Below are 13,907 nucleotides of genomic sequence, written 5' to 3' on the forward strand. Positions count from 1 at the left end.
AATATCTGAGTTTCTTAAAAAGCAACAAGGACTGCTGATTTTGGCTTTATACCACCTTTCTTCTAGAGTTTACACACTCCCTGATGAGGCTGGTAGAGAAGAAATTAAGACTGAATATGAACTTTAGAATCAGTCAGACCTAAATCCCAGTTGTCTTTTCCTTGACTTCTGCATTGGCTTAAACTCTCAAGTCTGTTTCCTCTTCTGTAAGATGGGGAACAGTGTTCTTTTTGAAGGCTACTCTGATAATTCCAGGACATGATGCAGGAACATGGCTTACTTCTGAGCCTGGCACATACAGCATGATGACTATTAAATCTAGTTCATTATTAATAATGGAATTCATTATTAACTTTAGTATTTTTTCCCACACTTTAAGGAAAAGCTCTCAATTTTCAGCTATTTGATGGAGATACCAGAAACCATGTCTAAAATGAACACTTCCAGACACAGCAGGGAAAACGGACATATCCACCCTTTCAACCCTCAAGCCAGAAGCTAAAACAAACTGTAATATGTCAGGTGTGGTGGTGAACTCCTGTAATCCCAGGAACTTGGAGGCTAAGGCAGGAGGACTACAAGTTCAAGGCCAGCCTCGGCAACTTAGGCTCTAAGCAACTTGGTGAGATCTTGTCTTAAAAATAAGAAGGCTGGGATGTGGCTTAGTGGTAAATTGCCTCTGGGTTCAATTCTTAGTACCAAAAATTAAAAAAAAAAAAAAAAATTATGTATAAGTTTGTAACAGTTACTATGTAGAAAATATAAAAAGGACATACAATAAAGGCCTTGTGAGGCACTCGTAGGTACTGGTGATGCAGATCATTGTGGGCCCAAGAATATCAGGGACAATCCAGAATCCTCGAATTGGAGCTGGCTGCCTGGAGGAAAAAATTCAGTTAAGTTACAAAGCGGCAGATGCAATCATACTAAGAACAAAGACATAACCCAATGATACCAAGAACAAAGAACGTAACCAGCCTGTGGCCTTTTCAGGCCTAGGCTGATAGTTACCTGGGATATGCTATCAGTGCCATAATCTCAAAAGTGGTGATATGGAAGCCTGTAATAAACCTCTGATCAGTCTAAACCAAACTGCCACTTATCAGTCTAAGAGGCCATTTACCAAGTCCCTCAGGAACCTACAGGCTCACAGGGTTTATGATAATCTCAGAGGTCACAGTACACTCAAGTTCACTCTTGATGTATCAGCTCACACGTAAATACCAGCTATATGTGTGTGTCTCATCTAGTGCCTAACAGATTCAATGAACTTTAGGGTATATCTCACATTACACATTCAGTGAAGCCAACATCTATCATAGGACTTCATTTAGTGCACCTAGCATACACCTCCCTCTAACTTCCTTCCTACTTCACCTAAAGAAACTGCAAACTGTGGCTCTCAAATGGGAACTGTATCCCTGCCAACACACTCTACAACTGGCCCCCATGAAATCCCACCCTCAGGCCACAGCACGTTTTTGTCCCTGAACATTTGTGCCATTTTCTCATCTGAAAATTGCACACTGACCAATTCTCCTTTTCCCCCTTTAGAATAGCAGTCTCTAGACAGTAACAAACAACACATTTCCTATCCTCTTTCTAAAGGGGAGGGAATCTGGGAAATTCTAGAATTTTACTTTTGTTATCAGTGTGAAGCCCACATTGAGAGAGTGCTTACATATTATATAACCAGTACCCAGGTCAAAAATTAGAATGCCGCAGCAGCCTCAGTCCTATGGTTCTTTGTACTGCCAAGTCTATGATCACTGCTCACCAGTTCCTTGCTGCCTTCTCCTAGAAACAGCTCCTCCCTGGTATCCTTGACATCCTTCCCTCAGGTTCTCTCCTTCAGTGTCTCTGGCAGCCCTTTATTCACGTTTCCTTCCAGGGCTGGGCTCCTGTCTCTACCCACTGCTCATACTTTAAGATCTTCACGCAGATCTCCTCCACTCGTCTCAGGCCCTTTACTGGGTAACCTTACATTGGAGCCAGAATCATCGCTCCAATGCTGACAATTCCCCATCTCTAGTGTCCTATACAAGATCACTCCAAACTTCAGACCTATTATCTCCAACTGCTAGTAGGCTCCTCCACCTGGATGGCCTACAGAGAACATAAAACTCTAGATGCCTGCGTAATTCATCTTCCGTCTTCCCAAATTCACTCATTATGTCTCCAATTGTCTGAAAAGTATCACATTTATCCTTAGAAGAAACTTTGGAATCATATTTACTGAGTGGCACTCTGGTACACACTGAGTAAACAAAAGACCAACAGAATATACTAAGAATAAGAAACTGCTTTCTTCAAACATATTGCAGTAGTAGTGACAGACATTAAGCAAACACAAGTTACAATACAAGAATATGATAAAAAAGAACAGGAGGTCCTCTGAAGGAATCAATCAAGGAAGTCCTCTGAAGAAATAACAGATTAGCAAGAATGGTGGTACAACCTTTAATCCTAGCTACTTGAGAGGCTGAAGCAAGAGGCTCACTTGAGCCCAGGCATGTGAGGCCAGTCTACAATATAGCAAGACCCTGTCTCAAAAACAAGAGTAAGAGTTAACCAAGAGGATAGTAAGCTAGGGTCAGGACTGGGACAGAGAAAATAACATGTGGAATGGCCTTGAAACAGGAGAAAGGTTTAACATGATACTCTTGGGGTGAAGTATTCTAAGTATGTACGTACTTGAATTACTGAAATGAACTAGTATTATCATTGTATACATGGGAGAGATGAGCTTTACCTGCATGGCAGTGGCTTTGTACAAAGGATATGTTCTACAAAGCATTTCTGTTCTGTAGCAAGTTCTTGTAAACTATCCTTATCTTCTTCATCTATAAAGGAAAGCATATAAATTAATTGATGCTTAGACAAATCTCCATATTAAATGCAATTAAAAGTACTTTTCTCAAACCATTGCTTCTAAAGGATTATTCCCTTCTAACAAATATCCTTACTTCAGGCGTCTAGATTTCTGCTGTGGAAAGGAAATTAAGGTTTTTCTTGGTCAGGTTGTAAATGGAGAAACGTTTCACTGAGAATAATCTCAGGAATAATTCCCTTCCACAGTCTTCCTTTTCAACACTAATTTTTTTTTTTTTTTTTTAATAATACCCTTTGGGCTACCAAACTCTCCCATTCTGAAGTGTACAATCCAGTGGGTTTTACTATATTAATAGAACTGGATAGCCATCACTACAATTAATTTACAATATTTTCATTTCTCTAAAAGAAACCCCCAGACCTATTAATGATCACTCTCAGTTTCTACCAACTTTCTCAGAGCTAGGCAACCACTCATCTTTCTGCCTCTATGGATTTGTCTATACTGGACTTTTCATATAGATGGTATCATAAAATTCATAGTTTAATTGACTTCTTTCACTTAGCATGTTTTCAAGTTATCCATGTTCATCCATATTGGAACATGTTATTAGTACTACATTCCTTCTTATGTGTGAATAATATTTCATTGTGTGGATGGATAGACCCATTTTTAATAATCTATCAGTTGATACACACTTATGTGGCTACTATGAATAATGTTGCTATGACCACCTGTATACAAGTATTTGTGTGGACATGTTTTCATTTCTCTTTGAGTATATACACAGGGGAACTGCTGGATATATTGTAACTATGCTTAATCTTTTCCAGAACTGCCAAGCTGTTTTTCAACCACTGCACCTTTTACATTCTCATTAAGCAATCTGTTAGATTGGCTGTGTTAGATTGGCTGTGGAAGAATGGGAGTCCCCATTCTTCCACAGCCTCATCAATACTTGCAATTGTCCATTTTTTTTCCTTTTGGCCATCTCAGAAGATATTCAATGATATTTTATTGTGGTTTTGTGATATTTCATTTCCATAACGACTAAGGATGTTGTAAAAAATTTTCTGTTATTTATATATCATTGAAGGAACAATACGTATGCAAATCTTCTGCATTCCCCACCACCCTGCACCCTTTTGTGGTTCTTGGGATGGAACCTGGGATCTCATGCATGCTAGATAAGCACTATACCAATGAGCTACACTCCCAGCCCCACTTTACCCATTATTAGGTTGGACAAGTCATTTTATATTATTGAATTCTAAGAGTTCTTTGTTCTAGTAAGTCCATTATCAAATATACCATTTACAAATATTTTCCCTGTTCTGTGGATTTTCATTTTTGTGACAGTGTCCTTTAATAATAAAGTTTTAAATTTTGATGATAAACAAGTTATCTATTCTTTCTCTAATTGTGCTTTTGATGATATACCAAAGAAACCACTGCCTAAGCCATGTTGACAAAGATTTATGCCTCTTTTCTTCTAAAAACTTTATTGTGGTAGGTCTTTCATTTGGGTCTGATCCAATTTGAGTTCATTTCCACAAATGGTATAAAGCAGGAGTCCAAGGTAATTTTTTTGTATGCAGATACTCATTTGTGCCAGCATCACTTGTTGAAAAGACTATTCTGTCTCCACTGAATCGTTCTGGCATCACTGAAACCAAATGACTGTATATATAAGGTTTATTCCTACACTCCCAATTTCTATTTCATTGACCTGTTTTTGTATCCTTATGCCAAAATCGTACTGTTTTGATTACTATGGTTTTGTGTGAAGTTTTGAAATTGCAAAGTGTGGACTCGCCAATTTTGTTTTTCAAGACTGTTTTGGATATTCCAGTCTACCTGCATTTCCATATGAATTTTAAGGGTAATCTTGTCAATTTCTGCAAAGAAGTCAGCTACAACTTTGAGAAGGATTGCACTTAATTTTTAGGTCAACTTAGGAAGTACTGCCATTTAACAACATTAAGTTCTCTGATCCATGAATATGGGATGTTTTTCATTCATTTAGGTTTTATTTTCTTTCGTTGTCTGGTAGTATTAACTGTATATCCTGCGTCTGGCACAGTGATGCACACCTGTAATCCCAGCAGCTTGGCAGCCTGAGGCAGGAGGATCAAAAGTTCGAAGCCAGCCTGAGCAACTTAGTAAGGCTAGGGCCTTACTAAGTTAACAAGACCCTGTCTCAAAAAATAAAAAGGACTGGGGATGTAAAGTACCCCTGGGTTCATTCCCCAGGACCAAAAGAGAGAGGGAAAAAAGTATATTCATCACTTCTTTTGTTAAATTCATATTTTATTCATTTTGATTCCAGTGTAAACAGAAATGTTTTCTTAGCTTTTATATTGTTCATTGATAGTGCACAGAAATGAAACTGCTATTTATACACTGGTCTTATATCTTACAAATTTGAACATAATTACTAGTTCAAATAGTTTTTTGGCAGATTCCCTAGAATTTTCTATATAAAAGGTCATGGTATCTAAGAAGAGAGTTTGTTTTTTCCTTTCCAGTCTGGATATCTTTTATTACCTTTTCTCAGCTAACTTCCTAAGACTTCTGTTACAATGCTGAAGTGGTATGAAGAGTTACAGCTCTGTTTTGCACCTTACGGGGAAAGAACATGTTTACAATTAAGTTGGTCACTGACTTGGGGTGATTACCAAGCAAAGCCTTGAAGTACATGCAGGCTAGTGGTTTCTTCTTGCTATTAGTACAATACAAGGAAAGATAAAATCAAGGGAAGAAGTTAATAAAATGGAACAAGGACCTGATGACATGAGAAATTCTCAGTCTATCTGGATGGCAAAAGATGATAAAGAGATTCACTGTCAGAAAATCATGCTATAGACAAAAGGCTATGAGTGTGGCTGTACTACTTTATTAAATACCCCATGAAGGTCAGAATATTTAGTCACACAGAATAGAGATTGCAAGTGTGACTTATTCAGCCCTCACATCAGAAATCCAGAAGTAGAGTTGGGATTATCTAGGAAGGATCTGTGGTAGATAAACCACTTACCTACTGAAATGAATCTCTATGATACACACAAGAAATCCAAAAGTTTCTTGAGAATTTTATAACAGCTAGAACAGTGCTGGTTTGGACTAAAAAGACTAGAAAGAAGATGAGAGAAGGCAGTTCTACCCTAAAATTCTACAGGTAAGAAACAAGCTGATGAAACTATATAGCTACAAACAAATGCTACCATCCCTAAAAGACGCAGGACAAGTCAACTTGAGGATTATCCCCAGGCCTTCAAATCTATGAGTATTGGGATTTGGAAATTGCTTCATCCTGTAACAATTTCTTCCCCTTTGAATTGAAATGTCTGCAAATGGTATCTTTTGCCGCTCCTGCCACTGTGTTCTGGGAACTAGTAAGTTGTTGTGTTTCATGGTCCATAAATAGAAAAACTTCACCCATAGTTGATTTAAATGATGAGATATGGGACTTTTTAAAAACTCATGAGATTTGGATGAGATGTTGAACTAGTGTTGCTGTTGTATTGTTTGAGATTTTTGAGAATGTTAAGGTGAATATATTTTGCATTTGAGTCAGATGTGAATCCTGGAGGTAGACAAGGAGTGGACTGTAGTACACAGAATAATGGATTCTCAAAAGATGTCCACATCTCAATCACTAGAAACTGACTATATAGCAAAGTAGAATTAAGATCACAATTAAGATCATGCAGAACTTCTAACCTACAAAACTGTAGTAAAGTTGTGGTATTTTAAGCCAGTTTTTGTGAATTATTATAGCAGCAGTAGAAAGCTATATAGAAAGCATTATTCTGTCAGCTACGGATTCTTCGGAGATGCTCTTTATCGGTCTGAGAATAAGTTCCTTTCTATTACTAGTTTGTTGACTGCTTTTTAACATGAAAGCTGTTGGATTTTCTTAAATGCTTTTTCTGCATCTATAGAGATGATCACATGGTTTTTGACCCTTATTCTATTCACATGTACACTAAATGATTTTCAAATGTTAAACTAACCGTGTATTCCACGGATAAATCCCACTTGGTTGGGGTGTACAATCCTTTTTACATGTTGCTGGATTTTGGTTTGCTAGTATTTTGTTGAGGACTTTTTGTCTACATTCATAAGAGATATCTGTCCATTGTTTTGTTTCCTTGGATGTCTTAGTCTGGTTTTAGTACAAATGTCATCCTGACCTCACAGAATGAGTTAAGAAGTGTTCCCTTCTCATCTACTTTTTTCTACTTTTTTGGAGAAGCTTGTAAAGAATTCTTTAAAAGTAAAGCCAACTAATCCTAGAATTTCTTTTTGAATAGTGTTTTTTGTTGCTTAGTTATTTTCCCTATCAATTTCTTGTTATAGATCTATTCAATTTTTAAATTTTGTCTTGAGTCAATTTTGGTAGTTTCTTTCTTTCTTGAAATGTGTCCATTCCACCTAGATTATCTAACTGGCATACACTTTTTCACAGTACCCTTTCCCTTTTTTTCCTTCTTTGGTTTCTGTAAGCTTGGTAGTAATATTCCTTTTTTTGTACCAGATTGTTATAATTTTGGTTTTTTTTCTGTTCTAGTTTTTGGTACTCTAACTAAAGATCTGTCTTTTTTTTTTTTGGTACCAGGGATTGAACCCAGGGGCACTTAACCACGAGCAACCACCCCAGCCCTTTTTATTTTTTTATTTTGAGACAAGGTGTCACTAAGTTGCTTAGGGCCTCAGTAAATTGCTGAGGCTGGCTTTGAACTTGTGATCCTTCTGCCTCACCTTCCAGAGCTGCCAGGATTACAAGCATGTGTTTTCATGCCTGGCAAGGTTTGTCAATTTTGCTGAACTTTCTAGAGAACAAACCTTTTACCAATTTTCTATAGTTTCCCTGTACCAAACTACTTGTTTGACAGAACATCTAAAACCTACCGAAAAACACATAAAGTTAGTAAACTCACCTGATCCAAGAAACTTATGAAGTTTATGAATCCAGGTTAACCCAACACTATGTACACCAGCTTCATGAGTACAGTGATATCTTGACGGACACTTGGGGTCTGCAAATAGACTCATTAATGACATAAAGGTATCCATTAGAAAACTGAAATAATTTATCTTAGTAGTCTGCAAAAACATTTGTTGATGGAAGTCTGTAGGAATTTCATACTGTGGCACCACATCAAGGAGTTTGAAATTTTTAACTTTTAAGTTCAATTTTCAAATATATTTTAAGTAAAAAGTCCAATAAAATTCAAATGTTAATTTTCTAGAAAACAACAAAGTGGAATCCACCAAAGCATGAAAACTTGCTGTCAGGTAACTCATTATGCCTTTTGGTCTATGTATACATTTATTTAAAGTTCTTCAAGATAAATGGTGATAAAGAATGATAGCTCTGTAGAAAACTTATGCTTCACATCTGCTTAGATGAACTAGTTGAAGTAAGTGCACTCCTACAGCACAGGTACTACACTGACTCCAGCATAACCCCTCAGTGAATATTCTGTCATAAGTAATAAGTTAGGCATCAAATGAGATGTGAAGTTTTGTATTTTCATAATGTTGATTTACAGATAGGTCCAAAGTTTATGACACTAAGAAATGGGAGCAATTGTTAATTAAGATAATGTAACTGGCTTTGAACCAAAATTTTCTGTACTGCCTTTGAGTCTAGTAACAATTAGGACAATCCTGAGGGTTGGAGTTGTAGCTCAGTGGTAGAGCACTTGCCTAGCACATGTGAGGGCCTGGGTTTCATCCTCAGGACCAAATAAAGATAAATAAATAAAATAAAAGTATCGTGTCCATCTACAACTAAAAAAAAAAGTTAAAGATGAGCTCCTGAATATATTATTATTTGTAAACATTTATCTCTGTGGTTAAGAATTTTAAAATATTGAAATAACAAAATATACAAATAATGTACATAGTAAATTTATTTTTTCATGTACCAGGGATTGAACTCAGGAGCACTAAGCCACATCCCCAGCCCTATTTTGTATTTTATTTAGAAACAGGGTCTCACTGAGTTGCTTAGCACTTCGCTTTTGCTGAGGCTGGCTTTGAACTCAGGATCCTCCTGTTTCAGCCTCTCCAACTCGGATTATAGGTGTGTGCCATAGCGCCCAGCTTGTACATAGTAAATTGGATAAGATGGCAATAATAATCCATAAGCATCTAAATTAAAATTTCCTACTAACAGCATACTTCCTTAATGTTAAATTTACAATAAGTTAATGTTATATTATCTTTATGTTTTATATACTAGAGTTCTGCATAACACTTTTTTCTCTTTCCACATTTTTTTATTGGTGCATTATAGTTGTACATGATGATGGGATTTGTTATTACATATTTGTACATGCACACAATTATTTGGCCAGTATTGTTCCCTAGCACTCTACCACTAACCACGAAATCTACTTTTTATAGGTGCAGGAAAAAGTCACTATTGTACATCTGAGTGAATTCATACTGAGGAACACTATCTTAAAATTTGAGAATCATTTGTTTAATATTCACTGGAGAGAAAGAGTACTGTGTAGTGACTAAAAGGCAAAAAAGAACCCAGTTAACTTTTTAATTTTTTTATTTTTTAGGTGTAGATGGACACAACACAATGCCTTTATTTTTACGTGGTGCTGAGAATCGAACCCGGGTCCCGCCCGTGCTAGACGAGCGCTCTATCGCTGAGCCAGACTCCCCAGCCCCCCCAGTTAACTTTTTTAAAGGCTGGAACCACAAAACAAATAAATTACCTGTGAACAGGCTGTGACTACTTAGTACAAATATATACAATGGAATAAAAGAACTACATTTAATGAATTCCTTACCTTTGTGAAGTTTAATTGGACATGAAAAGTCAGAATCAAAGGGATCATCCTCTCCAGATGCCAATTTCAGGGCGAGTTCCAGTTCAACACATTCAAACACATACAGAGAAGGAATGAAGTCAGCCTTGGAATCCCAGGACTTTTCTGACTGTAAAAGAAGTACTATAATTTTGATACTGCATATTCATTTGAAAATAATCACAATTAAAAACAGGAGAGGGGCTGGGGATGTGGCTCAAGCGGTAGCGCGCTCGCCTGGCATGTATGCGGCCCGGGTTCGATCCTCAGCACCACATACAAACAAAGATGTTGTGTCCGCCAAAAACTAAAAAATATATAAATATTAAAAAATTCTCTCTCTCTCTCTTTTAAAAAAAAAAAAAAAAAACAGGAGAAAAAAGCTGGATCAAACAATGCTCTCAAATTCTTCTTAATTCCATCCCCTTTCTTTTCTTTTTTTTTTTTTTTTAAATTTTTTATTGTTGGCTGTTCAAACCATCCCCTTTCTTAAGAATGTGTTGATCTTCTTGAGAGGAAAAATGTATCCTTCTTTAGAAAGATTATTATATGTTAATAAGTAAGTCTATAGAAAAGTCAGCTGAGTGATTCAAAGGTTCCTTTACTTGCTACCAGAGACTGCAATACAGAGGTCAGAAAAATAAATAGGCAAATTGGTGGACCAACTAAATAGTGCAACCTAACTTCTATCTGTCTAGGTTTTTAATATGCTTCAATTATTTGTGTTTAATTTCCAAAGGACCAGATGTGTCAGATATAAGCTAAAATTCCTCATGTATTAAATATTCATATTGGGCCAAGAAGTATACCTGGTGTTAAAGATCTGAAATAGACCAATACTAGCCTGCACTTACTGTTTGGTCATCTTCTTCTTCCCCCTCTAGCACAACACAGTGATACAGCATTCCTGATTCAGTAGCAATCACTAAGATGTTGGGAACACAGGGTAAGCAGAGTATAGCACAAGCATCATAACCATAGTTATCTTCAGCAGCAGGATGCATGGGCAATGGACCCAACAGTTTTCCAATATTCCCAGGGCTAAAGAAAAAATAAAAACATGTTTAGGAAATGTTAACAGAAGATAGATATGCCCATCCCCTAAAACCATTCTTTGACTTGGTCTTCCTCCAGATATTATAAAATCCCCATATACAATATAATATATTCCCAATGTCTCTACTTTTTCACTTTCCCACTAACATTCCAACACTCTTGTGGTTCTCAACCAGAGTTGATTTTGCCCTTGAGGGGATACTGTTAATATCTGAAAGCACTTTGGATTGTCACAACAGGGATCTGGGTGTGAAAATTAGTATCTTGTGGGTAGAAGCCAGAGATGCTGCTAGACATTCCTCCACAGGTCAGCCCATCACAACAAAAAAATCATTCACTTCTTTCTTTTCTCCTGGTACTTGGAATTGAACCCAGGGGCACTCTATCACTGAGCTACATCCCAGGCCTTTTTGTTGTTGCTGTTTTGAGACTGGATCTTGCTAAGTTGCCTAAGCTAGGTCAAACTTGTACTCCTGCTCAGACTTTCTAAGTAGCTGGAATTATTGCTGTGTTATCACCACATCCCACAACCAAGAATTATACAGAACAAAATGCCAATAATGCAGAGATTGAAAGGTTTTACCCTAAGCTGCCTATGGTAGCCCTTTTACCAATCTATTGAAATTACTCTGGCAAAGATCATCCATATGGTTCTCATTGTGAAATCCAAAAGGCTTAAGTGATGTTCTGCTACATTAATTTTGGTTAACAAGGACTGCTTCTTGACACCTTAACACACTATAACAATTTTTTCTTTCTTTCTCTTTTCTTTTTCCTCTCTTTTTTTTTTTTTTTTTTGCAGTATAAAGGTGGAACCCAAGGCCTTGTACATTGCTAGGTAAGCATTCTACCAATAACCTACATCCCTGACCCTCTAATGTCCTTTGCTAATTTAATTTCTTTCTTAAATACTGCTGTACTCCAGTGGTCTGCTGTTTTCAAAATACACATTTACATGGTAGCATATTAAATTGTGCCTGCTTTAACTACCCATATATTCTGACAACTCCCAAATCTTTTCTTCTGAGATGCAGCTACTCTTCAGAGCTCTGGATGCACGTTTTATTTAATTAGACAAACATATATATTTAGTCCTGGATGGTACACCCAATAACTGATGACTGAGATGGGGAAGCAGACATTTAACCAGAATTATTACACCATGTAATAAGTGTGACCAAAAAAAAAAAAAAAGGATGTACTGGGTACAATGGAACAACAAAAAGGTACAAAGACATGAGTCAGGTAAAAAGGTGTAAAAAATTGGAAACAAATTATCTTGGGGGGTAGGAGGGACATAGTTTATACAAAGTTCTGGAAACATGAAAGGCAAGGAACTAAGAGGGAGGAAACTTAGCTTACTATGATAGGAAGCAAAGTAAAAGCTCTAAAGCAACAGAAAAGTAGCTAGACAGATATCTAGAATTGATTTATGAAGCAGACAGATTTTATATTCAGAGTTATTCTGGGTGAGTATATCACTAGAAGTGTAAGTCAGGAGTTACAGAGCTTCATTTTATAAAGCTCATCTGGTAACACTGAGGAGGACAGGAAGGGTCCAAAATTGGATTAAAGGAAACTACTTAAGAGAATATGATCTGGGCAGAAGATAAACATCTGAAGCAGGAACAAAAGAATGGTGATAAGGATGTAAACATTCAAGAAACTTTTATCATAAAAATCAATAAAATTTGGGACAATTAGATGCAAGAGGATGTAGATGACTACAAGTTTGGGACTAACACTACTAGGTAGATCATGATATGGAAAAATTAAGGGGAAGAAGGGTAAGGATGATAATGTTACCACAAAATCTCCCCAAGATGGGGTGGGAGTGTAACTCAGTGGAAGAGTGCTTGCCTAGGTGTATACAAGGCTCTGGGTTTACCTCTCCAGCACTACAAAAAACCAAAACAACAACAACATAAAAAACCCTCCCAGGAAAAATATGTGTGAAAGGTAAAGAACATTTCTGCCAAGGGAATGTACTCAAGAGTAAATCTTCACCATTCTGCAACATCAAACTCTTTCATCTTTCTAATCTTCATCAGTTGGTGTACCCTCTTCTCTCTCCAGGAATCACTTCAGCTTCCAATTCCTTCTACTAAATCCTTCAAGTTCAAGCTTTAATATTACAATTTCCTCAAAGTCTTCTAAGATAATAGGACTAAGCATTTACTTCATCAGATGCTTGTAACAACCTGTGATGACCTAAGCACATTACACTGCACTTTACTACAGTTATTTAGTTGAATGCCCTTTTGTTAGACAAGGAACCACACAGTAGGGACCTTGTCTCCAAACTTGTATTTCCATAGTCTGCCACAAGGTGCACCCTGAATAAATATGTCAAGTTGATTGGTAAGTAAGTAAATAAACTAATGTTCAGCGTTTGCCCATTTGCCTTTGGTTACAAACCTTGCCCAAATCTTATCCTCTATTTACTCTCTCAACCTAACAGATGACTTTCACATCTTCTCAATTGTCTCTCACCGTTCTACATTTTCCAAGCATCCATACAATATTTCCACTTTATTCAGTACTGTCTCACATTGATCATTTATAAGAAGAAATCTCCCCCTGAAAAATAGTTTCCTTTCTTGATCTCAGTATTTCTGTTAATGGCTCATTTCCTTATCCAAACTGTAACTAAGTCTTACTGATCACTCCTCTGTAGCATCTACTATGCTTCATTTCTCCCTTTAAACTACCACCACCCTTGTTCAAACTCCTAGAACACAATCGATTTTGCAAAACTTTCCTTACATGAATCTTCTGCTCTAGCCCAAGATGTCTAATCGTTGACCCTTGAATGAAACTTGTAACTTGCTTGTTTTTACATTGTGCTTTATGCTGCCCTTATGACTGAAATGGTTTTACTCTTCCTTGATGCTTCACTTAATCCTGCATGAGACTAAATCCCACATGGCATGAATCTTTCTCCATGAAAATTTTCTTAATTTCTCCAGTCAGAATGATCTCTCCTTGCTCTGGATTCTTACTGTGTCCCAGTAATGTGGTATGGGTAATTACCTCTTCATGTGTATATTTATCTTTTTCTCCAAAAAGTGTATATTTATCTTTTTCTCCACAAAAGGGCAAAAGAAACCAGATTATTATCTAATCATTTCCATAGTGCCTTGTTCATATAAGATAAACCATAAATACTTTTTTAGTTAGCC

The 13,907-nt window shown here is 36.8% G+C and overlaps 1 protein-coding gene across 1 annotated transcript in view; it reads right to left on the minus strand.

Moving 5' to 3' along the window:
* Positions 1–13,907, minus strand: part of Nup88 (nucleoporin 88) — a 29,589-nt gene that overhangs the window by 3,792 nt on the left and 11,890 nt on the right. Inside the window, exons 6-10 of the mRNA XM_027922563.3 lie at positions 10,524–10,710; positions 9,652–9,799; positions 7,777–7,875; positions 2,753–2,843; positions 777–878 (exon numbers count right to left, since the gene is read on the minus strand). Coding sequence (XP_027778364.1) covers positions 777–878; positions 2,753–2,843; positions 7,777–7,875; positions 9,652–9,799; positions 10,524–10,710 — 627 coding nt within the window. The remainder of the gene's footprint in view (positions 1–776; positions 879–2,752; positions 2,844–7,776; positions 7,876–9,651; positions 9,800–10,523; positions 10,711–13,907) is intronic.

This window comes from Marmota flaviventris, chromosome 17 (assembly GCF_047511675.1).
Source record: "Marmota flaviventris isolate mMarFla1 chromosome 17, mMarFla1.hap1, whole genome shotgun sequence".
Lineage (NCBI taxonomy): Eukaryota > Metazoa > Chordata > Mammalia > Rodentia > Sciuridae > Marmota > Marmota flaviventris.